Source organism: Amblyomma americanum, chromosome 2 (assembly GCF_052857255.1).
Source record: "Amblyomma americanum isolate KBUSLIRL-KWMA chromosome 2, ASM5285725v1, whole genome shotgun sequence".
NCBI lineage: Eukaryota > Metazoa > Arthropoda > Arachnida > Ixodida > Ixodidae > Amblyomma > Amblyomma americanum.
This window is the reverse complement of record NC_135498.1, coordinates 169204612-169231495: the sequence shown is the minus strand read 5'-3', so window position 1 is coordinate 169231495 and position 26884 is coordinate 169204612. Positions and strand designations below refer to the sequence as shown.

Sequence of the window (26884 nt, the reverse complement as noted above, 5' to 3'; positions counted from 1 at the left end):
TGGAGTGGATTTCAAGAGAAAGTAAGCGTAGCAGGGGGCGGCAGAAGGTTAGGGGGTGAGCTGAGATTAAGAAATTGGCGGGGATACGGCGGCCGCAGCTGGCAAAGCGCAGGGTTAATTGGAGAGACACGGTAGAGACCTCTGCCTTACAGTTGGCTTAGGCTGATGATGATGAGTCACGTTGCGCGGCCCGGAAGAGGCAGAGCCGTTTTTTATGCGGCTTCTCCCAAATTCGGTGATGCTGAGCTAGTTCAAAAATCTCTTAGCGGATCGGTGGAGATGGACGCGACGCAGGCACCTGCCTCGTGTATGTGGTATTAGTCCTCAAATGCTTGCATCTAACATTGGTCGTCATGGTGGGCTCGTAATTACCCTCATTTTCCAAGTGGTGCGTAAAGAGGAACTATGAACCTGGGAAGATCCGAAATGAAAAGCTAATTGGTTTTTCTGGTTCTGGGGGCATTGCCTAATTTCGTCATATTTACGCGCCTGCTAGCAGTAATGTGTTACCAGAAAGCTTTCTGCCTTGTCTCGGTTGGCGAAACTGTCGTTCTGGCGGCTTATGATTCGTTGCGAAAAATAACGACCCGTTTTTACGCTTCAGTACCTATCACCCACCGCCCACGGGCGCAGTAAGTATAACTTGATGCCTCCACTGTGTACCAGCGCAAGCTTCCTTAGCTTAGCAAAAGCACAGAAGTTTGGGCCAGTTGGTATTGATCCATTTTGAAAAAAACGGAGCAGCACGCAAAAACGGGGACGAAACCGACACACATACGACAGGACGAATGATGCTGCAGCATTCGTCCTGTCGTATGCGTGTCTATTTCGTCCCCGTTTTTGCGTGCTGCTGCGTTTTTTCAAGATGATTACTTAGTTTTCTCTGTCGTAGCAAATCATGACCTTAGTCACTATTCCAGTAGTCTGTAGTCAAAGTATTTCAGAGATCGCCATTGATTGGATTGGTAAAGCAGTGTGCTATTCCTTTTACGGCATCAAGCTCCATGGATGCTCCCATGAATGAAACTTTTACTCGTATAACCTAGCCGTCCAAATAAGTTTCCAAAATTGAAAACATTCATCCACAATGTAAAAATTATGCAGTGAAATAGACGCGTGTCCTAGGAACCTATATTGATTTACAAAAAAAAAACGAATACGATCAATGCGATTCATGCTGCAGAATATGCGCCAGCATTCTTCTTTAAATCTGCCGGTGGCCGGTGGCGCGATACAGTCAAAAATCAGTGCGTGACATAGCGTACACTCTTTTCGTTGGCCTGATCCAACCCGTTAAAGTTTGCCAAGCCGTACCCCTCACTACAAACCCTTCCCTTAGACCCAGATTTGCCACCGCGGATTCCCTCTCGTCACCCGTTGACTTCGACCAACTCGTCCTCTCTCCCTTTTTTTGTGGCTACTTCCTCCATCCTCTCTTCCTTTTCAACTCTATTTCGCCTCCGCTTCCACCAGGATTCAGACGCCGAACAACGCCGGACGTTCCGTTAATGGGGGTTCTAATGCTAACGCATAAAATGCGCGATTATGCCACGAGTAAATACGGCTGTAATGAGAGAGGGCATTGTCAAACAAGTATGAAGTTTAGCGTTGGCAATACACTATTTTGAATACAGGTTTCTTCCGCTGGCGGAGAATGAGTGCACAAAAGAGCGAATTGGATTGTCTAGGTTGGTCTCGGACAACAAATGAATGCAGCCAATCACAGAAGATGAAAAGACTGGCATCCCGATCCCGTTCATTCACAGTTTCAACACTGTTTTATAGAGTACAGTAGATTCCTCCAGAGGTGCGTAATAACAAAATCACGAGCTATTTCAAGCTGTTAGACAAAAAAAAATATCTTTTCAAACAAAAGCTATCAGAATGAAATTTCAGCCCGTACAACCTTAACTTGGCCCTGCTCTTTCATATTCCCATTGCTATTCCTATTCTTCCTAATTCTATTCCTCGAATAGGCGTAAAGCAGACTGAGTTGTCCTGGTGAGAAGTCGTTCCAGTAAGCCCCGCAGACCAAAATCTAAGGGAAGGCATGTGACCGAATCATCAGTGCCGTAAACATCTGTGGCGCAGCATACGCGGCGTACCTGTACGAGCTCTGAGGCGACGTGCGTCGACCCAAGCAGGAGGATGGCGCCCCATGGCAGCATCTGCCAGACGCGCCGGATGAACTCGAAGGCAGCTTGCAGGCACGAAGTCAGCAAGCTCGTCACAAGAACCATCGACGTCAACGCGCCAATGAGCGCTCCCCTGTGCATGTAGGGGAGGTAAGTGAAGCTGCCGTGTTGCCAGACCGTGCTGCTTCGCAAGCCCAGAGTGGAGCCACAGGTCGCTTCTTGACTTAAGTACCTAAGTGGGCTTGAGACCACGAGTAAAGGCATGCTGCGCTCGTTTTTGTACACCAACAGGCTACAATGTAAAGTCGTAGTGGACAGATTGTTTTTTATGTGCATAAGCATCGTCATTATCCATCGTAGAGTCTTCATTACCTTCACACAACACTACGCCCAAAACATAAACACAGACGGAGAGAAAAACAGCACAAATCGCTGACCTCAACTATTTGGTTGCCGCGCCCTGAGCCTGCATTTATACAAATCAACGCCTAAGTGGGCGCTCGGGAAAAACACAAAGACAGCAGCGACATGTCATGTCCTTCCTTGATAGCGGTGAAGAACATCGCGTGTAACAAATCCATGGCACATTCCTTCGTTCCGCGCGTTTCCTTTCGAACTGTGTTATTTTATGCCTGCGTGTGCCTACATTGATTGGTAAATTGTAGGCGCAGCGCTACATCCAGAGCTGTGGGGCACCTTTCAGCCTGCAAGTGTTCGTTTTATTTTGTGCAGTGTGATGAAGTGAAGAATGTGGAACAAACTAGCCCAGCACTTCGTCTTGAGTCATCATCAGCCTTCCCTTTGCATTACGCTGAGCACCTGGTAAGGTATCAAAAAAAGAACTGGACCTATGAGTGACCGTGAAGTCGACCTGTCAGCGACTGTGAACTCTCCTTCTCACCAGCAATGTTCAACAGACGCAACAACTAGTGCATTTCTGTAAAGGATTTCAGGACATTGCTCCAAACAGCGTGCAATGAATCACCGCTCCGAAGATCATAATTCCCCAAGAATAAGGAACGGAAAACGGGACTCTGAGAATAATTGCAATCTGCAGAGCAGATATTCTGCCGCCTTGCTTGGTTTATTGGTTTTAACGGGGTTTAACATCCCAAAGAGTCTCAGGCCGTGAGAGAAGCCGTATTGGAGGACTTCGGATAATTTCAATCACCTGGGGTTTATTAACGTGCACTGACATCGCAGAGTACACGGGCCTCCCCTGCTGAAAAAAAATATGATGCAAGAGCCTTATACAAGCTTCGCGATACAAATGTCATGCAATTTGTATGGTACTCTATGACGTACGTCTCTATGAAAAATTTGTTGTTTTGCAAAAGTGACATTTTATGACAAACTGTTTGAGTTTACTGCACCGTACAACTTTTTCATAACATTTCCCCTCCATCGAAACGCGACCGCTGAGGACGGGGTAGAACCCTCGTATTTCGAGTAAGCAGCTGAAAGTCATTACAACTGAGCCACCGTGGTGGCTCTAAGCTGCCACCTGATAGAGTTGCAGATTGGATGTTAAGTTAAAGGAAACATGGGCCTGAAAAGAACCGAAATAGTGGCGTCTCGAAAAGTCGCCATTTTAGGGTGCCTTTTTGCATGTAACACGCTTTCCATCATTGCAAGAGCGCTCATTCCTGTGATGGACTGAGTTTGTCACGACTGCAAATACACTTATAATTTTGACAATATTAAACCACTTCCTGCCGCAATGTGTCTACCATTACGGCAGCAGCTCTACCAGACCAAACAATCAGTCCTCAAGCATTCGAGTCCACGACGTTTGTTGCTGGCCCATAGGACTTAACGTATCCGCCAGCCCAGAGCACCAACCCCATATCCTGCAAGCCGACAATTATTAGGGGCATTAAGGACCAATTAATGTCGTCCATATCGATAACGTACCGCGTTATAATGACAAAAACACTCTCTGACAAAATCGAGCCTTTGTAAGTAGAAAAAGGCAAGAAACAAAATACAAGTGTCACCACCACCAGGTGATTTCTGAAGTAAAATGTGCGCTGCGACATCGTTGTTGAGGAGCGTATACCAGAGGTTACCCTAAACCACCATTCAGTTCAAAACGGTTGCAACCCGCCTGTTTTGGTAATGCCGTCAAGATTTTTCAATCCAATTTTCTGGATCATAAATACGCCCTTCTCTGCTGGACAAACATCAACGCAGCCAGAAAGAGTCAAAGAACCAATTTTTACCGAGAGCAGTAACCGGATGCAGTTTTCTTCAATGTCCAGGACATTAAAAGCGTTTAAAGAAGCTGCATATATTAATCAAGCCCACAATGCACTCTTTAAACGCTAAAGAACGCTAACTGCTGGCAATCTCCCCTCCTCTCAACAGTGGTGGGAGTGCAAAAGCCACTGGGGTACACACGGTAGGGCGAGGACAAGACGTGCCTTGCTGTGTTTGCTTCCCGGCATTGAATTACGTCAATCCAAGCTGTAATCGACTTGTCCACAACGAAAACAGAACTACAGGCGTTGCGCAGACACTCAGAGGCCCGCTATACGCATGCCTTCCGCAAGTCGCGAACATCCCTGTATATAAACGATAGAAGCTGCGCTTACTTCTGAAAGCTGCTTCCTGCACTCACTGTAACAAATGCTTTTGTTGATATCGGCAGCTGCGTAATACCTTCGGGGACTAAGATGGCCCAAAGAAACCACGAGAATAGAGGACGACGACAAGACACTAGAGAAAGCATTCGGCATCCGTGTTACGTATGCGGGTTTTAGCAACTTTTTGGCTGCGTCTATCATCAGCCTGACTACGTCCGCTGTATTGCAGAGGCCTCTGCCACTCACCTCAAGTTAACCATGTCCTGTAACAGTTTCGGACACTTTCACGCCACAAACTTTATAATATCATCCGCGCAGCTCACTTTCTGCCATCCCCTGCTACGCTTGTCTTCTATCGGGATGCACTCCGTTGTAAGTGCCCATCATTTATTTTGCCTTCGCATTACATGACATGTGCATGCCCATTTGTTCTTCATTTCGACTAGTATATCACTGACCAGTTTATTCCCTGACCCATTCTCCTCTATTCCTGTATTTTGTCGTTGCATCTCTCATTTTCTTTTCCATAGCCCGCTAGCTGTCCTAAATTTCAATTCAAGCGTTTTCGTTAAGTTTCCATTATCCGTCCCATGGGTGAGTACTGTCAAGACGCAACGCTTACTTACTTTCCTCTTAAGGCATTCTAGGAAGCTGCTATTCAAGATCTTGGCGCACCTGAACAATTCACACGACCCCATTTCTCTTCGCATGATGTTTTCGCTCTCGTGGGCCAGACCTGCCGTAAGTAAATACATCCCCTCAGCAATTTTTATGCTTCATATGCTGTTTTAGATTGCGGTTCTTTTGCAAAAGTTTGGAAAAATATTTCAGCTTTGTGCGTGTAACGTATTAGACCCACAGTTCTCATTTTCCGGCCTGAATCCTAAAGCATATTCTGGAATTCGTTCCCTAGGTTTCTTAGCAAGGCAGTGTCATTTGAAAATTAGAGAAGATTACATGGATATTCTCTATTAACTAGTTATCCAGTGAAATTGATGAGTTAACTGAATGCACCGGAAATTTAGCGGTCCAGGCACAAGTTAAACGAAGAAAAGAGCACATGACTTACCGAGGCTCGAGCTGATGAACAACGGAAGGTACGTACGACAGACTGAATATGGCCAGGTACGTAGCACAGGCACACTGCACACCTCTGTAAGAACGAAAACGTTTAGAATGGTTCTACTCCTGAAAATACATAAAGCACACAGTGCGCACATTTGCCACGGTTGTGACAAAGAAACTAAATAAAAGGTCGACGTATTAAGGCGCTGGAGGACCAGCCAAGGAGCACATATATACCACACCATACAGACGCACTTCAACGCTGTCACCTATGAAGGTGAACTATTAAGACTAACGGAAATGCTTGAAATGAAACTCCGGACACGACAGTACGCTAACCAAAGGATGACAAGGGCAACATTAAGAGACGAGAAGACAGCATTTTGCGCGCGAGAACAGGCGCAGATTAATATCTTTGCTGAAGAAGACGAAGACAGGGGAGACTGGACGTGTAATCTAGTGAACACGAAATTTATGGTCCTTTGTGGTAACCCAGAGGACTCCAAGAGGACGCAAAGTTAGCAGCGGAGGCAGCCAAGCGTCATGTAGGCGGATGAGATTAGGAGGTCATTTGGACAGGATGAATTGGAGATCAGTTGTAGAGGTCTTCTTCTTCCGAGAGACGTAGCTGGGCTGATGATTATGATCATGGCACACTGGCAGTGAGGTGTATGTTGGAGGTGAATGTGTAGCAGTTTATGCAGTGTAGGATTGGCACCACGAGCGCATGCAGCAATCAGAAAGAGTTAGCCGCGTAGAAACGCCACACCTGCTGCTGCACACGTAATACTTGTGGACATCTGCTATGACAGCGCGGCGCCAAAAAGCAGCAGGTTAATTAGGCTACGAAATGAGAGTGAAAAATAAACAAAACGCGATTAATTGAAATTCTGTGCAAATCTGTTCTGGACTGGCACTAGAAGCTGTCCAGATCACTTAAGTCTTTTTACAAGCAGCGCTTTAACTCAATGACTACAAAAGCAAGCGCTGATTGAGCAGCACCGCCGCACTGGTTTTCGCGCAGCCGCGTGAATGAAGTTATATTTAACTATTCACCACATCAAAAGCAGGAAGCAGATCGAGCTACTGCCACAGCGGCGTATTGCTTAAAGAGGTTGTTGCAAGCTCGAAGACTCTGAGGCAGACAATGAAGTTCTGAATTCGCAGTCCATGTCGCCAACCCTAAGCAGCTCAATACTGAACAGATACGGCAGTCAGAGGCACAGGCATGCGTGTTACGTTTACAGTCAGTAGCACTGCACGGAGAAATGTCACCGACGGCTGGTGATAATCACATAACATTGCATTTTTCTCAGCCATTTTAGTTTGCCGAAATCAAAACTTTCAAAACAAGAGACAGAACCTTTAGAACCCCATGAAATACAATTCAGACTTGCTTATCTTTACCACCTTCATTATTGGAGTGCAATAATATATCTTCCCCAGCCATACGTATCCATAGCTAAAATTATTCTTCGGAGCGTCTACAGTGCTCGGGGACGCGGTGAGCCCGTGTGAATGTGATCCCGATAGTGGATGTAACTGTAGTGAAATAATATCAAATTTTTCTCCACCCACCTTCGCTTCCCTCGGCTCGCGCTCCTTTCCCCAGCAGCTTCCATCACGGCCACATTCTCGCTAGACAAAGGCGCCGGATCACTGCGCAGCGAGAAAATGCGGTGCATCCTGGGCTGACGTTTAGTGGCAAAAAAGGTTAACGATAAATTCTCAGGACGCAGAACTGGCCAGTCACAATGCAGGTGTCAGACGTAAGCTGATCTCAAGTAATTCGATCGTCTCCGCTATCAGTGGCCCTCTGGTTACACAAATCCGTTTAAACACTATCGGTGAGCGCACTCGTGTTTCGCAAATCTCGCTTACTGGGGCCTCACGTAGAGTAGCCAGATGACCGCGGTGCAGGCGACCAATGCCACGAGAGCCGCTGGCAGCGTCACGATCGTCCAGGTGATAATGCTCAATGACAGGTCCGTCCCTTCAGGCCTGCGATGTACGTCGATGGATTTCTGTAACCTTTTTCTCAACAATGCAAATTATCTCTACATTTCAGAAACTGGCGTCCTCCGGCATTAAGAGGTACCGAATGCTTCCAGGATATTTCTTCGATAAGGTAAGCCAATCGTGGTTGCCGTGAAAAACGACAAAGGACGTAGAGTCGGTTACTGATTCCCCCTTTTGGTTCAGTGGCGATTTGGTTCACCGAGTAACCGTTGCACTTTACGTGTGCTTACGTACACAACGCAACAAATTATTGCCCTCCTGGAAAATCAGTGCATCATACCAAGGTGCCCGGTTTTGTCCTTACACGAGTGGACGAATGGAAAGCAGAAGTGATCATTCAATATTCATAGAGAGGCGAACGAACTGCATGTAGCACGCTGGCGCGCATTAGCAACTGTCAAATGCGCAGTAACCATCACACTCTATTAGGTAAATTTATAAGCAGGAAATAAATATCTCTTCGAGATAACATACATACGACATACACACAAAAGAAAAAGGAGAAACAATGACCACGATAGCTATTGAAAATTTTTAACCTAAACTAAATTTCTTGTCACCACACATCTCTATTATTTATTTTTGGCACACTGCGGTTGCTTGCGTAGAGCCATCTTGTCACTGGGTGGCTGAGAATTGCGACCTCACTGATGAGCTGGTGCTGTCTTATGTGCTTTTAAGCCCATCTTAAAGGAAGTGTGAAAGCTCGCTTTATCATTGCCAGCGCCTTTAAATATCTCTTATTACACGAGCTCGGCCACTCATCCGTGCAAGTACTCTGTCGGCAGACCACTTCGAATGCTGACCGGACAACTGTGACGGAGCTTAGGCTGCAGCGTACACTTACGCGTGGGACGCGATCAGCAGCGCCCTCTTGTTGGTCCCTTCGTGGAAGCTGCACATGTTTCCCAGCACCGTCATCAGCGAAGGACCCAGAAGGAAGGCGTTGTGCACGTCCGCGCGGGCACTGCGATCACGAAAGCGCTCTGCACCTCAGTGCACAACAATCAAAGCGAAAAGCTTTCACTCCGACGGGAAATACCTAACCTTCAATAGATATCTTGAATAATTCAGCCCAGTGAAAAGGAATTTAAGATTTGCAACAGAAACCATATCTGGAAAAATCAATTTGATTCAACGCGCGGCTAGCAGTAATCATTGTGGTTTGACTAGTTCCCAACGACTAATTGATGCCTTCCGCTTGGAACTAGCAGCATAGGTGTCATTTGAGTGCTTCCAATGAGTGATCACATCCGCTGAACTATGACGACGTAGGGATGCTCCCGACTTCATCTTAGACCGGCCCGCACTTCCTTATTTTTATTGCTGACGCAAAAGAAAAAGGACTGAGCATTGTTCCTGACCTACTGTAAAGCTTACTGGAATAAAGATGTCCCGTAGTTTCATTATCCTGAAAAGCGTCACGGAATGCCGAACTGCTCCTACAAGTGAGAACTATTTACTTCACAATATATTTTCTCCACTTCTACGAAGCCGCGACCGCTCGCGCGCTCCAGCACACCCGGCTTGATTTTTATTTGTCTTTTACCGAGAACTGGGAGCTAAGGTCACTTCATCCTTAAATATTCAGGCATTATACACAGAGTTGCTCATATTGCGAATGCACGTGAATTTGTGGGAGCGTTCTAGAGTTAGCAGTGATTTTTAAAATGATTTTAGTACTCTGCTCGTTGAGATACTCTTTCATGCTCGCCTGCGAACTCAAGCAATATTTGAGTGTTCAGCTGGTAGATCGTCTTTAAATTGTTTGTGCAGACACGTTTTATAAGAGTCGCGTTTATAGGGTTTCCTTTGTTTCTAGACGGATGTGGAGTTTTTATAAAATCGTGATTCCTTCGTCCCTCGAGTTCTCTGATTAAAATGTTGTTTAGATGCTACAATTGCCAGCCATTGTGACAATGTAAAAATTCTGTACATGCTTAAAAAGAAATATTCTCTAGTGATTTGCGTTGGAAACTTGATAATTGGCTTTAGGAAGGCTATATAGGCGAGTATTTGAAAGGAAAAAATTTCCCCCAAAAATGACAAGCCTGGCCTGAAGGGGTTAATATGCCTCCAGTCGTTTTGATACCAGATAAATACTTCTTCTTCTTCTTCTTCTTCACCCCAGGTATATGGCACATACCCACGCGGGGGGATTGGCCAAGGTGTAGTTGAATAAACAAAGTTTCCATGGAAGATGACAAAAATGTAGCACCAATCGTGAATTTTGAAAAATCAATGAATAAAAGAAGAAGAAGAAGATAAATTATTCTCACCTCTTTTTCTTCTTCTTTAGCAGCCAACCAACCTGACTTCCTATTTGGCTCACTACAGGACAGCAAGAAAAAAGCAACAGTAAAAGTAAGAACGTGAAGTTGCAAAATATTCAGCGAGATGCAAGCATATCTATGAGTCATTTCAATATGCAATCTTTTAAATCTGTTATCAAGATACTAGACCTGCTGATTAGCGTCAAGACACAAGTGAAAGCCTTTTGTAGATTTGAACGTTTTGCTGTACGTGCTTTGAGAGCGAATATTTGGGTACTCCTCTCTTTAGGATTCAAGTCAATTCAATTTATTTTTCCCATGTGCACATAGTGAGAGTCGAGCGGAAAAGACAGAAATTGTGGCTTGGCATGCCCCTCGGCCCCTAAATTGCAGGGCAGCAGGCAACATGCAATGAACATGTGCAAGCCTCATCGCGAGGTGCATAAAACCAATGGTTGCCAAAAACGGCTTTCGCATCATTAGAAGAAATCAACGAATGAAGCACATACAAAATATGTACAGAAAAAAACACACCGCAAAGAAAAACAAGGTCTGTCATTACTGAAATCACGTCAACATTTCATGGAACAAAAGAAATCAAGGAAGTAAACCATGGTGAAGTCTAAAAGTAGCACATGCATCCTGTATGTCTTTGCGGCATGCCCGAGGTACGTCCACATTTGCAGCATGAAACTTATTTAGAAGACGGAGCAACGTGTTTGCTAGACCAAGTGTGCCGTACACTGTGCGGCACGTTGGAATGTGCCACATCCTGCTTTGCTCTGTCTGTTAGGGTAAATTTGTACATTTAGCAAAAGATGTGCAGTGTCAAGCGTGTAATTCACGTTTTCTTTCGCCTTATATCTTTGATACAGCCTAACGTTATACATTTCAGATACTTTTACAACAATTATTGCTGGAATAGAGTGTATGAGTTTATTACATGACCGTCGTTTAGTATTGCAAGTAGAGTCTTCTTCTGTAAAAGGTACGTCTTTTTATTAGTACCTGCAGTTGTTCCCCAGACTAAGTGACGATGCCGGTTAATGATACCCTTTAGTCGAGAAAGCTTACTGATGACAGCGTTTCTATGATTGTCGAAGCTTAACGCTCATTCGAAATTTCCCGGTGATATCTTAATATTTTCCACAAACTCTGTCATTTCTAAACCTAGGTAAAGATGGCATGGTAGCGTAATGTTTTCATTTTTTGGTTTGGAGATTATAGCCTTAGTTTTAACATACATTAATTATCAACTGATTATTAAGGAACAATTGATGGGGCGTACTTAGTGTCCTAGTTGCCTAGTTTATTACATCTTTATATGTGCTTGGTCAGCACTTTAGTGAAACGTCATCTGCCCGCATACCACAGTTACATGAAACTCCCTCCTCCTCCTACCTCCTCATTAATGATATCATTATATATAAATTAAAAAGTAGAGGTCTAAGTATACTGCCCTGAGGCATGCCAGCAGTCACTTTTTTTTTACAGAAGACCAAGAAATATTAATACTAACAAAAGCGCATGAACGCGAACCCTGAAGAAGCAGTCGAACAGTTTGCCTAAATGTATTTTGTGACTATTGTAGTTGAAGCCTGCAAAAATTTTATAGAAACACCAAGAGCAAGTTTCTTTTCCTCGACACAGTGTATTATATACTTGTTTTGACTTAGTAATGCTATCCCGGTTGATTTATCTCTTATAAAACCGAGCTGTGAATCCGGTATTATTTGGTATGTGTCACAAGAGGACGATATTCGGGTGTGAATAATTTTTTCCAGTCCTTTAGAAAAGATTGGCAGCACCAAAACTGGTCTTTAAAATGAAGTACAGAGCTTATCGCGTTTCTTATGCAAAGCTGTAACTTAAGCAATTTGCATGCGCTGTTGGAACACACCGTATTCAAAACATGAATTAAGTGTACTTGCTAAAATTGGGGCTAGAATGTCTAACACATGCTTTACAGTCCATATATGCAAACCATCCGCATGGTGGCATCTGCTGTTTTTCATATTCGTATTCATGAATGAAGTGAATACTTCAGAACATGTAGCTGAATTCAGATACATAGAATCACGGCGCTACCTAATGAGAGCATCATAAGATGTGTTTGAGGAACTGCGGCATACTAAGATACCTCTAAATCCATGATAACCAATACACATAGCATGACCCTGGAGACCCCTGGTCTCCAGGGCCCAGAAATGTAGGCATTGCAAACATGAACAACGCACGAAGAGGGAAAGGTGGTACGTCACCCGTCATGGAGGGGCGCGTGGTTGTCTCGTCGAAGACACAGCTCCGGTTGCGCATTGTGCGGCGTAGCGTGATGGGCGGTCGCATGAGGTCTCCGTCGATTAGCGAAGACAAACTCCCCGTGGAGGTCCGAGAGAGACGACTGCTCGCCGACATGTGGCCCGCCACAGAACTGCCGGTTAGCTTACGCGCCGGGCTGCAAGATTACCGCACGGCTGAGCAACGCAGAGTTTCATACTTCCCCTTTCTAAACACGTACTATTTACGTTTCCTATGCGACGAACCAGCTTGACCAACATTCTTGGCACCAGCGTTGCTAGGACGATTAGAAAAAATGACCGTGTACATTTGCCTTTCCGGTAATGCAATTTACAGTGATAGCGAGGAAGGAAATGCCTTTTGCTGAGACTGTGGAATAACAAGCGTTAACTAGTAACTAAGGACAAGCGTTAACTAGTAACTGCAGATTTATTCCCGAAGTTACATGTATATTATTTGGAAAACTTAAAAAAGCGAGGAAAACCAGCTAAAAAGCAGCAGTCGTCAAAACTTCGAGTCGTCAAATAGTAGGTGGCAGAAAACAAGGATCAGAGACACCACAGCGCAATTAATCATGATGCCGAAATGAAGAGGCTAAAAATGCAAGTCCCCTATCATTCAACCTCACCGAAGGTTGACTGATACAACTTTTATCGGCCATGGTGATGCGGGAGGCTTTCATCACATCTCGGACTAATTTATCTCGTTGCTTGAAAAGAATCCGTCTATCAAACAAACGTGTGCATTTTTTTCGTTCAGTCCGATGATTAAAAAGGTTGCGTTCCGTGCCAAATCCGGCGTCGTCGTCGGCAGCGTTAGCCAGAGCGAAAATCCTCAGAGATAGCCCCAGAGGTGCCCTTGTGACGTTGTCACAACCTCTCCATCGTGGCAGGGGGCATATACGTCAATGCCTGGTCATGAGAGGTCGCTCACGAATAGCAACCGGGATCCACAAGGCCCACAAGTAGCTGTGATCGAAACAGTCACCTGCCGGTGCAGTGATGTTTCGTATCGCCTAACAGCAGCAGCACTGAGCCAGGAGTGGTACGGAGACTGCCAGGGATCTAGCACTGTTATGTAGAGAATGACTGTTTCCGCATATATGAGCACTAACTCATTCAAGCTGTCGTGTCATACTCTTAAGGCGGAGCTTCCTCTCCAGTTTTTCCTTCTGGTGATTCCTTTCTATACGTGCGAGAATGCTTCGACAGATTATTAGCGCAGTCTCGGTTTAGCAATCCGCTGTTTCCCTAACCTCTAATTTACACAGCAGCCTGTTTGGCCGGAGTAGAAATCACCACAAGTGAACGGAAACTTCTCTGTTACTTTGACGCCACCGCTAACGACTGAGGATGCCTGTTTCATGTTGGACCCATTTTTTTCTTTTGCTTTTTCCAGCACCATTTTGCTGGCTCCTTCACTAAAAACATATTCTGGCCAATTTTCCAGACCGGGAAAAAAACTCCTAGCACGTAATATCCCCCTTCAATACTTTAAGCCCAAACGCCATTCAGTGCACGTACTGTAAGGTTGCAAACTTCTGACGTTCTCTTAACAAGTTTCTTCGTCTGGTCCCTAGTCATTGCACATCCACCAACGCCCCAGAAGCCTGTATGAGGTTCACAACAGTCAGTATGCCCACACAGTCAGAGATTCGGGAAACACAGCAGAATCCTCAACGGTGACTCCGTTTATGATATGCCGAAACATTGCCGCACGTGCAGTAGCGATGACAAGAAAAAACGCGCACGTCTGTTTGCCAGAGCGACGATTATTTTCACATACCGAGGTCAATTAGTCCGGTAACTGCTAGAATCCTTACACATGCGCGCGACCAAGAAAAGCTGTAGCAGTGAACCTGCGACGCAATTAGCTGATAGTGATACGAACTTTTAGCCGCTTTATTCGGATGTTAGTGACAAACTATCCTAAACACCTATGGGATTTGTTTCAACGCTGTTTGACGATTCGATCTTTAGACAACTGCTGCCTTTTCGCTGTTTTTGGTTCGGTTTCTCAAAGTTTGCTATTAATACGTGTACCTTAGGGAAATAAATTTTCAGTGGCGAGCCAGCGCTTCTCCGAGTGGTTCCTCGTCTGTTGGTCGCGTTTTCGCGCTGTATTCTACAGAGCGTAGTAACCATCTGGGCCGAAGTTCATGTCTTAGAATTGCTGGAGTAGCCCACAACGCGAAGCAGTCACTGAGAGGGGCGTTGGGAGGGGGGAGGAGGGGGAAAGTAGTCTACGATAAGCGTCCATCGCGCACGTTTGTTGCTCGTCCATCCGTATGAGACGGGCGCCCGGCGTGATACGCGCTGTGAGGCGGAGAGAGGAGTCTGGGAGGAGCGATAGGGTGATGGAGAGCCTGTACAATCACGGCGAAAATTTGGCTGGACGCGAGTCCAGGCAATAAAACTTATTCCTGTGCGGTTCGGCAACGCACATGAATGAAAAACACTTAACGATAAGGAAACATGCGTGCTCTATCGCCCGGAAGACTACCAGCTGACTGACTACTAAGGCCGCACAGAAATTTTTATCTGCGAATCCGCATCCCGCACACTTTTGTCCATGATGCGAGACGTCGATGAGTACGGAATTGTTTTTGTGAACGTGCACCATACAGATTTTGCCGTAAAACTGGTGTTCTGATAAGTTTCTAATCAATAAAAAAAAACACGCGTCTCCGTTTGGATGGGAATTATGTTAATCTAGATGTATGTTGTTTGCAGGTTCTGCTTGTACCACGTCCGCATACTCAAAAAGGAACATTTTGACAGTACAGAAACATGGTGTGTGGCACCAGGTAAGGAAACGAAGATTCGGGGGTTTTTCCCGCTTCTGCACGCACCTTATGATAGCGCATTTTGCGGCACCGAAGTCCACAAATGACGCCCTTTGAGCTCGAGACGCCGTTGACAACGAGCCAGAGCCCTTGACAATTGTAGATAATCCCTTCAAGCGTGTAGGCCTGGGAGCTATATCCTCTAGGTGCGCCAAAGCTTCTGGCTGCAAAAGAAACCAAATGCGTTCTGCAGATACCTAGGAGTGACTGAAATCTAGCCTACAATTTGCGTCCACTCACCACTTTATTCAAAGGCACAGGTTTGCGTTCGCTTTCTTCCCTGACTCCCGCGTCGAAAGACACTGCGGAGGGTTTCCGCCTGAGTGCTTCCCCTCCATCGTCCGTGCCACTTGGATCGCTACACTTCGCGACACTTGCGAGGCTTGAAGGCCGAACCGGCTGGCTTACCGATGGCACGGCCATCGGCATAGACACCGAATGGCGGCTGCTGCGAGTGTCAATGAAATCGGCTGGCTCCACTGGCTTAAACAATTCAGCAGTTTCAGCTGGCCGCCCACCATCGAGGCCATTTGCACACTTGAGAGCCTTGGCAGTTTCTGCTAGCTGCTGCGGTCCTTTCCCGTCGATAGTTGAGGGCTTGGAAGGAGCACCTGCACTGCCGAGCTTCTGCACGCACCTTACTTTGCCGGTTTCGCTCTTGGGGGCCTCTTTGGTTTTGCTGGCGCTTTCATTGACTGTCAGAATGTCGGAACAGCGGTGGCTTTTCAGAGTGGGCTTCGACCCCTGGCTATCATGGAGGTGGGCGCTGCCATGGCTTTCCCGGTGTCCCCCAAGCGCGAACCCACGCCCTGACATAGCTGCTTCTATCTCTTTATTGGCTTCCAGCTTCATGGAAGGACACTTTCGCGGTGGGTAATCGCCCCGCGTGCTGCCTCGGGCTTCTTTGCCTTCAGTGTGCTTAGATTTCTCTGTTCCAGCAACAACGGCTTCCTGCTTGTCGGCTCTGCGTGACGGCTCCTTTTTCTCTGGCGGTAGATACGGCAAGATTTCCATCCTTTTTTTTATCTCTTCATTCGCAGACAAGTCGGTGCCTGATGGTTTGTGCGAACAACGATCACATTCTCCAAGTAGTTTTGGTGGATCGCCGATGGGCGCGGCGGTTTTGGGACGTGAATATTGGCGATGATGCTGGTTATCGGAAGCATCGCTACTCCGTTTTTCAAGCCGGTTTTTATTCTTGCCTCTTCGATCTTCATGCGGTAAGCCAGATCGAGGACCTTGGGTTTCAATGCCAGTTGGCCTTGGTTCGTTTGCTGCAGGAAAATGGTCAGGACCGTGGATTTCGGTGAAGTGGTTTTTCTTGTCATTTGCAGCAAGTTCTGAAGCCTTAACTACATGGTTCGGGTGACAGGTCGCAGGTACCTCAGCATCTGAGCACTTGTGCAAGGGCACCTCGTTTTCGTCTGAGGTCGGAGCGGGCTTGTGTCCTTCCAGCTGCTTACGTGTGGATCCTGTGCTCTTTGAACTAGTAGAGCTGCGGTCAGATGATTTTCTCGATGACTCGCTGCTTGTTTTCCCTGATCGCCTTTCTTTCTTTCTGGATCGACGAGCGTCCTTTTGTTGGCGCGTTCTCGCATTTGTTTTTCTGCCATCCATTTCCTTTCCCAGTGCAGCGCCACCTTTTAGCCTAGTGGCCATAGCAGCACTGTCCTTCCCTTCAAAAGAATCCTTGCCCATTTCCTCTATTGGATGTTCTTCAATTGCACCCTCGTCTACTTTACTGGTGCTTCGGTTTTCAAGGTCAGGCATCGGCCGAGCCACTGTTTCTCCCAGTGGGTCCGCTCGCTGGACCAGTGCGTTTTCACTTGCGGCAGGTTTTGAGCTAGAAACTGGATTGGCCCGAAGCTGAGTCTCGGATTCATAGCGTACCAGTGTATCGCACATTGAGAGACCGTCAGTTGGGGCAACGGCAACGGATTTTGCAGCGGGAACAAGGTCGGTAGCAGATTTACCCCAACCAGGCGCAAGTTCTCCAGTGTTGTCGGTGACCGTAACAGCGACAGGAATAATAGCCTGCGTAGTAAGGCTAATCGCGGCAGCCGCCGCGGTTGGTCCGGTGGAGTCTTTCTGTGTAGTGTTGACAGGGAATTGTGGGCTGGAAGATAATATTGCATTTGTACTAATCGAATAACTTAGCTCTGGTGGCGCAGAGGATACGTCCGGATTTTCGCTCGCATCTACTACTTGACGCTCTGATGGAGCAGACGATGCCCCTACGCCGCAGTACGTGTCTGAGCTCTCATTGTTGATCCGGTTAAACTGCGCTTGGGAGGTCCGCTTACGAGTGAGTCGGCTGGCCATGATGCTCAGACTACGAAAGAACCTAGCGGCCGGCTTTTTCGCAGAAGGGGAGTTGGTGCTTTCGGAAGACTTAGTGATTCGGCTCCTGCCGTCTTTCGGTTCACGCCAGAACATAAAGCTAAAGTTGCGACTGCGCTTGGCTGCCTGCTTTCTACCGACACTGCTGCCTATCGCTGACTGTGACGTCCCAAGCTTGTCACCTCTGGTATCAGAGGGAGTCGGCAGAGAAGAAGGAAGATCTTTTCTGAGCGCTTCCCGCTTGGGGTGTTTCAGCGGGCGCCTCTTCGTGACCGCAGAGAAGGGACGCATTGGGTTGAAGGCTTCTGCGAAGAAAAAACAAAGAGCATCGTTTCCTGACAGTGAGTTCTATCATAGAGGATAACTGCAAATTTTAGTACAAGAGCTGTAGGTCAAGGCGACGATTTAAAACTGGATGACAATTTTTTTTGCTGCAGCTTGGGGTTTTAAAGGGTAATTTATCGTAAAACGCTTTTATTAAGAATTTATAACATAACTGAAATGAATTGCATTGCCTAAATGCCTGTATTGCCTTCCTAGTGTACAAATAAATCAGCATTCAAGGGCTAAAGTTTTAATTGAAATGTCATATTTTTAGCCTTGCCCGATCACAGTTCTTATCTAGCCTTGCCGCCGCTTTTTGGAGAACCCGGCCGACCATCTTATCATCACAGTGGAAGAAACTGTGGTAAGACAGCGCTGACTTACGCAGCTATTCTACATCACTGTACGCCGTCCTTGCGGTAAGCAGTGAAAAGAGGACGGATATTTATGCTTTATCCTGAACACGAGCACTAAGATCAGCTCTGCGATAAGTGATGGGGCTGGATGTGGCCGCAAGCAGTCAGCGCAAGCTTTTCGCTTTGCGTTCTTTGAATATATGTCTTTATCGCTCAGCAGTTTCATTTTCATCGTGACCCATGTTCGCGATGAAGAAACAAAGTAATAGGAATGGACGATTGACCTAACTTCGTTTACTCAGCCCCTGCCACTCTTCGAACTAAACTAATTGAATGTACCAGTGGTGTACCCTGCAGCCCTGTTCGGAAGTGTGACGTAAGAAAACAAATGATCACACGACTACCTTTTTCGTCCCCAAGGTCGACCCGTACCAGGCCTCTGTCATGAGGAAAATGAGGGGAAGCTCTGGCTGACGGAAATGTGTCGGTTTTTGCGAAAGCAGTCCCGCCTTGTGCAGCCATGCCTTCGTCGAACGTGGTTGGCTGGAAGAAGCCGTACTTATCAGAAGCGTGCTTTAACGAGCGCGGATGACCTGGCGTGCGTGCAGTAGGTCACTATGCTAAGATGAAACCAGGTGGGGTACAAAGAAAAAGAATAATCGCTTCTCTCTTTAAGCTGAAAGGCCTCGTATCCACGTATCTGCGGACATATCATGAGCGAAATGCTTGCCAAGCAAGGTAAAAACATCGCTGGCGCCAACTATCCCTCTCAGCGCTATCGTGTGGCGCCAGCGAGGTCTTTACTTAGCTTGGGAAATTGAATTTGCGAACTGTTTCACACAATGAACTTGCGTTCATACTTGAACAGAGCACTGAGGATCATTACATCCATTTGTCAGTAAAAATGAGTTCGGTGGCTCATTCTGGGTATGTTCATGTTTTCACGGCAGGAACAGACGACTTTACTGACGAGATTATTGCATATTAAAATCTCCCCTTCCTCCCCCTTCTGGTTCCCTCTAATGACTTCTTCACCGAAAAGGACTCCGTGAACGCCCTTGTGCAAGTGAATGGCGGTGAAACCAAGCCTCAGAGATTCGAGTCTAGAAAGCGGTGTCGACGCGTGCAGTTTACATGCGAAATCGCCTTGGAGTGGCGACACTTGAATTTGATTTTATTGCGTTTCTAGCTCACAAAAGGTGTTTTTGTAAACGTTGCATATTTGTCTTTAGAATGCGATAGTCTATTATTAGAGGCAAACTTCAGTTAGTTCTTTGTTTCCCTTAAAGAGTTTCCTGTGAAACCAAGGTTACAGTAATATGCTAACGTAATGCGCTTGCTTGTTGACTCACTAACTCCATCCCTCACTCACTGATTCGATTTTCCGCTAAATTTGTGAATCCACAGTTTACTCATTAAGTTTCTATCATCAGAACCTGTCGTAGTTTCAATGCACACTAACCCGCCCGACAACGAGTGCAGCAGGGGCCATGGTGGTTGCCGCAACATCTGTTCTATTCTTCTCCGCACTCCTGACCTCTGCGCGGATCTTCCTGTGGTGGCCTGAATTGCGTTCGGGCTTCTTCATGGTCAACACAACTTGCGCGAGCCGGTCAAAAAGTGCCGCGTCGGCCTCAGGTGCCGTCAACGAGTGCAACGAGCTCGTGTCCTGCTGCGAGCCCTGCTGCGACGGGCGCGCGGTGCCGTCGGGTGGACGGTCCATGTTCTCCTTGAAGATCGTGGACATGACGCGGTCCAGGTAGTAGAGCAGTGTCACGGACACCACAGAGCCGGAGAGTAGCGAGGCGCCCGCGAAAGAACATAGGCACGCTCCGACGAAGAGTCGCTTGCGCCGCAGCCCGAAGCGCGCGCAGACACCGTACGCCATGGAGAGCACCACTTCGCTCCAGCGGTCGGTCACCACAACCAGGAACAGCACCAGAACCACGTTGAGAACGTCGACCTACGGTTGTAGGCAAACCAGCGACAGCACACCTCAATGAGGGTTCTGGTTCAGTTCTTTGGAAAAATTTAAAGCAGGCAAAATACTCCTCACATCTAGGTTGAAACATCTTCAGGTCATAATGCAACCTTGGATTTTTTGTGTTTTTATGGTTCGGATCATCCTTGTTATCAAGAGTGAAAGTTTCCTTTCATCGCCTTTCTCGTCTGTTATCAATATTCGACCCTCAAAGAAGAGAGTCGGCAAGCAGCATTTTTCAGCCCCAAGTGTATAGAAGCAATCACCTAGTGCTAACAAAGGGCCCAAATACGTATCGTGACGAACAAGATCAAGCTGCCATTGAATATCATCTTTCTACCATTTTTCATCGAGCCTCGCTCTTCGGCTGGCCGCCACGTAACAATATTCTCGATCTAACAGCGAGCTCGAAGTGTAATGGGAGCTACAGACGTGAAGTAACTGCGTTCATACTTGTCCAGCCGACTTGCACGCGCTATCAGCCCGCGCGTGGAAGGCGTTGCCTCGCGTTCATAGCTTCCAAACCATTCGGAAGTACTTGAGAGATGGGGTGCTCGGGTTCTGATTAGCGAAATGCTTGAAATTGGCTTTGCGTAGCAAAATACCCTGTGCTATACTGTTTGGCAAAAGGTGCCCTTGCGGCAATAAAATTCGCCACCACCATCATACATGACAGATGAAGTATACGCAACCCATGACCTTACGACACATTTGCATGATATAACCAGAAGCCTGCGTGGTGCGCCAAGTGCACGGGCAGCCTCTGGCAGCCGAGAGAACTGAATTCAGCGAGGGAACGCGAAGCGTTCATGCTAAATAATGGAACAATGGTGACGCTGCCATGTTCCAAGAAAGAATGAAGGCGTAATTTAGTGCGAAAGCTCTGCTTCAAGAGGTCAAACCGGCTGACCGAGTTTGTTTGAAGCATCACCTTCAGGGTGATCTTTGCCAAACCATAAATAAAATAAAATAAAACAAACACCGCCGCGACTAGGACTCGAACCGGCGGCGGCGCGAACAGACCAGCTTCGCTGGTCACTGCACGAGAGCACTCTGCCATTGCCGCAGACGATCACGTGTAGTGTTAAATCGCACCACAGTCTCGGGCTGTGCAATTCACATCGTCATCCTCATCAACTGTTACTACTCGAATGAAGAAGGTGATCATGCGCTCATGCAAACGACGACAAAGCTCTTGAGGCGGTCGGCTGGCGCTCGTGTTTAAGTACTGCTCCTTGTGACCCTGCCTCTCGTACCGCTGCTTCGTCGCCAACGCTTCGCACGTTCCAATAAACCACCCTTCGCTACTATCGAACTAAAAGCGTCGCCAGACGTGCTGACAGCCCGACAATACAAAAACATGAGCCAAGCAGTCTAAACTGATGCTTTCGCGCGTTTACTCGGTTTAACTACATTCTCTGTTTAACTCGGTTTAGCTCACGCAAGTAAAAAACAGCACCTTATCAGATTTGAATATAAAATAGGAGAAAATGCCTTTGTCGAGGTACAGAGTTTCCGATACTTAGGGGTGACAGTGACGCATAATCTTGACTGGCGTATTCACATTGCTTACCAAAAGCTCTGCTCTCTTAGGAGAAAGCTTCCAAATGCGACTAAAGAAATTCAATTGGTCGCCTACAAAACGTTTATACGACCAGTTCTGGAATATGCGAGTGCTGTGTGGAGCCCCCACCAAAAATGTTTAAAATGAAGGTGGAAATAATACAGCGGATGTCAGCACGTTTTATATGCTCCAAGTATCGCCGTACCGACTCGGTTACAGAGATGATACAGCAGTGTGAATTGGAAACGCTGGAAATTAGAAGAATAAAACATCGACTCAAACTTTTTTCCAGATAATGCAAGGGGTACTAAAAATATATAAAGAACATTATGTGAAAGCGCCTATAATACATGGTTTCCGAAAAAACCACAGCAGAGTGTTACAACTTATTAACACACGTACGAATGTATACCGGAATTCCTTTTTTCCTGATGTAATTGAACTATGGAAAAAACTGCCAAGCGATGTTGTGGAGAGTGCGAACGTGCAACAATTTGAGCTACGTGTCAATATTTTTTTGAGAAATGGTGTACAAATTTGAATTATGATTCATAATTGCTCATTGAAGTGCTTACGAGATGTATTTGTGTTCCCTCCATGTAACGACCCTCATTGGAAGGTGAAGAGTACCACCAAATAAATAAATTAATATCGTACTACATTTTCAACCTAGGAGCGAGGTTTGACGATTGTAGAGAAATTAACTGTTTATAGCCAAAAATGTTAACTTTGCGTCGAAATAGAGCGGACGTCGATACAGCCAACGAACGGTGTGACGTCACATCAACCAGAATTCATCAAAGGAAAGCGCACTAACTCAGAAACAAATAAAGATAGGAGAAAAAATGGTTGCATCGTAAAGAAGAGAAAAAAATGAACGTAGAAGCCAAGTTTGATGACTGTAAAGTAATTAGATGATCAGTTATAGTAAAAAGTGAAAGGGTGTGACGTCACATCCGCCGGAAGTCGTCACAGCAAAGTCAAATAACTTGGTAGCTAATAGACATAGGAGAAAAAGAATAGTTGCATCGGAAATAGGAGAAAAAAATAAACTCCGAAGCCAAGTTTGATGACTCTGTAGTAAGCTTCAACAAGAGGAAGCGTCAAGTGATTCAGTCGAAAAAATAAAAACGCAACAGAAGATTACTTCAGAAACGACGTCAACAAGAGTATGCGTCTAGTGGTTCATTCGAAAAAAATTAAAAGAATCATACCAATGCTTCGTCTTTAATGATAACTCATAGAGGCAGCAATAGTAGCAGCCAAAATCGCGCGCAAAGGCTTTCGCCTCACGCAGTTTGCAGAGTTCAAAGTGCCCCTCGAAATTTTAAGTAGCATATTTTCGTAAGAAAAAAATCGCAAGCAGAGCGAAAAGGGAAAGCAGGTGGTGAAGTTCAAGTAACCGCAGATGTTTTGAAGGACGGTGGGTAGACTGTGCTAGAAAAACCTTGCCAATCTGTATAAGCAATGCCTCACGGTCTTGAGCGTACCGGAATCTTCGCAAGCTAGCAGTATATAACCTATATGAAAGGCGACTCTAAGGACTTGAAAAACTACAGGCCGATCACTTTTATGGCAGGTGCTTACAAATTATTTACTAATGTATTCGCTAGCGCAGCAATGACGTAGAGGTAGAGCATTTGCCTCGCGTGCAGAAGGCGTGTTGATGGAACTACGTAACCAGGCTTGGGGTGCGGTTTGAATTCGGTGACCAAAACCGACAACACACTGTCCCAAAAGAACAAGATTTGGCCACCCTGGTGTACTAATTGGGCCCAAACACCTATATGAATACGCGAATTAACCCTCGGCCCTGAGTCCCCAGTGATTGGGGCGCAACTGACCAAGGCGACGGCCAGGCCTGTGACGCAGCAGAGGGTGCTAAGAATCTCTGGCTCCCGACAGGCGGAATTAAAAAACTAAACCTAACAACGTTTAATACTAGAAGCATATCTAATGAACTTAGTCTACAAGTGCTGTACGAGGAACCAGAGGACATTAAAGGGAACTTCAGAGGACTTAAGTTAGGAGGGCAGATGAGCCGTATACAGTGCTAAAGGGCGGGCCCGTACTATGTTATGGTGGATTTGCGGACAATCAAGAACTAGAGCTTCTATCGTTGAGAACTTCTATGAAGACATGGATTCGGCAATGAACAACGTACAGTCACAGTACAATGTACAGATGGGCGACATCAATGCGAAGGTAAGCAACAAGTCATCTGGAGATCAGGCAGAAGGCGACTATGGCATAGGCTCCTAGGATAGCAGGGAGGAGTTGTTAGTAGGGTTCGTAGAGAGTTTACCGATCATGAAAACGTTCTTCCGCAAACTGGATAACAGGAAGTGGACGTGCAAGAGCTCGAATGGGCAGACTAAAATTAAATAGAAACCACAGGATGGCCAGGTCTCCAATTAGTTTAGATTTGATGAGTGGATGTAAGAAACTAGTGAGGCGGAAGTCCATCAACAAGTTAGCGGCAAGAGGGAAGGTATAGGAATTCAGGATCTTGCTGCTAAACAGATATTTGGCTTTAACTGAGGTCGACAACCTTAACGTTCAAGAAACGAACGACAATTTCATAGCCATCATTATTGAGGGCGCAGTAGAAGCAGGCAGTAGGATAGTTACACAGGATAAGGGCAAGTTTTCTCAAGGGACGAAAGATCTGATGAAGAAATGACAAAGCATGATAATGTCTAACCCCACAGACATCATAAAACTGGCCGTGCTATAAGAGCTAATCAGTAAGATCGCAGTAACCGACCTAAGTAAGTTTAATATGGTTAGAATCGAGCATGCTTTAGTGAGCGGAGGCCGCCTAACAGCGGTTAAGAGGACACTATGCGTAGGCAAAAGTGATATGTCGGCGTCAAGAGACAAAGAAGCAATGCCATTAGAAATATTGACAAGACGACAAATTATACACAAATGTGTACAAGAACCAATGAAATCACAATGTTAATGAGAGAAGAAATCGTAAACAGCAATGGGACATACGCAAGTAACGAAAGAGGAAGTAAATGAAGCATTAGGAGTAATGCAAAGGGGGAAAGCAGCAGGCGAGGACGAAGTAATAGCAGACCTGTTGAAGCATGCTAAGGACACTGTGCTAAAAAACCTAGCCGTCTTGTATAAGCAATGCCTTACGACGTCGAGCCTACTGGGAGCATGGAAAAACGCTAAGATCATCTTAGTTCGTAAGAAAGAGGACGTCAATGATTTGGAAAAGTACAGACCGATTACCTTACTGTCCGGTGTCTACAAAGTATTTACTAAGGTAACCGCTAATATAGTCAGGACAACCTTAGACTTCACTCAGCCAAGTAATTAGGCAGGCTTTCGTAAATGCTACTGGATGATACACAATAGGCACTCTATCAGTGAGGTGATTGCAAAATGTAATCAACTCCTTTATATAGATATAGAACACGATAAAGTATTTGACTCATTCGAAACCTCACCTGTCATGCAGGCATTACGGAATCAGCGTGATGATGAGTCTTATGTAAACATACTTGACGATATCTATAACGGCTGCACAACGACATCCTTCCTCCAAAAATCAGACATAAAATTCGGGTAAGTTAGAGTGCCAGGCACGGAGACATGATCTCGCCAGTGCTGTTCACCGCCTTTTCACAGGAGGAATTCAGACGCCTGCATTGGGAACAGGTGACGATAAGTGTTAATTGAGAATAGATTAGCAATCTGCAATTTGCCTATTACATTGCCTCATTAAGTCACTCGGAGGGTGAATTGCAAAAAGTGATGATGAGAAAAACAAAAGAAAACAGTGGGTCTAAAAATGAATATGAAGAAAGCGAAAGTGATTTTCAACAATCTCGGCAGAAAGCTGCAGTCTACAATTGGTAGCAAGGTGCTGGAAGTGGTAAAGATGTCTACTTAGGGGATGTAGTGACCGCATATCCGGGTCACGAGAGTGAAGAAACGCAGAGAATACGAAAGGGATGGAGCGCATTTGGCAGCTACTCTCAGATCATAAATGGCAGTTACCAAATATCCCTTAAGAGAAAGCTATATAAAAGCTGTATCTTGCCGGTACTTACCTATAGGCAGACACGCGGAGTCTAATGAAAAAGAAAATGATAGGTTTACCGTTGGACACAGGAAAAGGGCAGAATGTGTCAGGGAACGAACGCGAGTTAACGACATCCTAGTCAATATTGTGAAGACGAAATTGCCTTAGGCAGGGCATGTAAATCAAAGACAAGGTAACCGAGCACTGTTAAGTGTAACCTATGGCCTTCTAAGAGAAGACAAGTGTAGAAGTGGGCGGCAGAAAGTTAGATGGGCGGATGAGATTAAGAGGTTCGCTGGAATAGGGTCCCGCAGCTGACACAGGATACGATTATTTGAATAAATATGGCAGAGGCCTTTGCCCTGCAGCGGTCGTAGTCATGATGATGACTATTGCTAACAGAATTTGAGCAACCTTAGACTTAAATCAACCAAAGGACCAGGTCTGCTTTTATGAATGGGAATCGATAACAGACCATTTTCACACCATCAGTCAACCGATAGAGAAATGCGTATACAATATAAGCAACTCCTGCAAAGGTCTTCGTTCACTTAGGAGTAAGCGTCTGACTCAGTTGAATCATCAGCACGGATGCAGGCATTGCGAATCCAGAGTGTAGAAGAACGATATGTAGAATACTATCATGCTGGTAGCTATCATGTACAATTGCGTGAAAATATATTATTATTATTATTATTATCATCATCATCATCATCATCTATTCCAACTGCACAGCCATCAAAGTCCTCAATACGAAAAGTGACCAAACCGACATAAGGGAGGGTATCAGGCAGGGAGACATAATCTCTCCAGTACAATTCCTCGCGTCCTTTACGGGAAGTATTTTTTTAAGAACTGAATATTCCCTGATGGCATAACTCAGCGGACGAATTCCAAGGCATGAACCCAGACAGACAAAGCAGAAAGGGGACCGAATTTATTACGCAGGAATCTACAGTATTTTTCAGTATACGGTTTTGCTGTATACAAGCAAAACTAGGTGGCTGATGGTGATACTAGCCCCAAAGCGCTTCGGGCATCAATGGTGCAGCGTTTG

General features: G+C 45.9%; 1 protein-coding gene across 1 annotated transcript in view; it reads right to left on the bottom strand.

Annotated features, from left to right (window-relative positions):
* LOC144119260 (uncharacterized) overlaps nt 1-19867 on the bottom strand; it is a 28261-nt gene extending 8394 nt beyond the window's left edge. Inside the window, exons 1-11 of the mRNA XM_077651929.1 lie at nt 19703-19867; nt 18645-18783; nt 15461-17865; nt 15227-15384; nt 12339-12532; nt 10084-10135; nt 8652-8771; nt 7667-7786; nt 7364-7444; nt 5790-5873; nt 2106-2268 (exon numbers count right to left, since the gene is read on the bottom strand). Of these exons, the coding sequence (XP_077508055.1) occupies nt 2106-2268; nt 5790-5873; nt 7364-7444; nt 7667-7786; nt 8652-8771; nt 10084-10135; nt 12339-12532; nt 15227-15384; nt 15461-17865; nt 18645-18783; nt 19703-19828 (3642 nt within the window). The 5' untranslated portion in view covers nt 19829-19867. The remainder of the gene's footprint in view (nt 1-2105; nt 2269-5789; nt 5874-7363; nt 7445-7666; nt 7787-8651; nt 8772-10083; nt 10136-12338; nt 12533-15226; nt 15385-15460; nt 17866-18644; nt 18784-19702) is intronic.
* Nucleotides 19868-26884: the final 7017 nt, after the last annotated feature.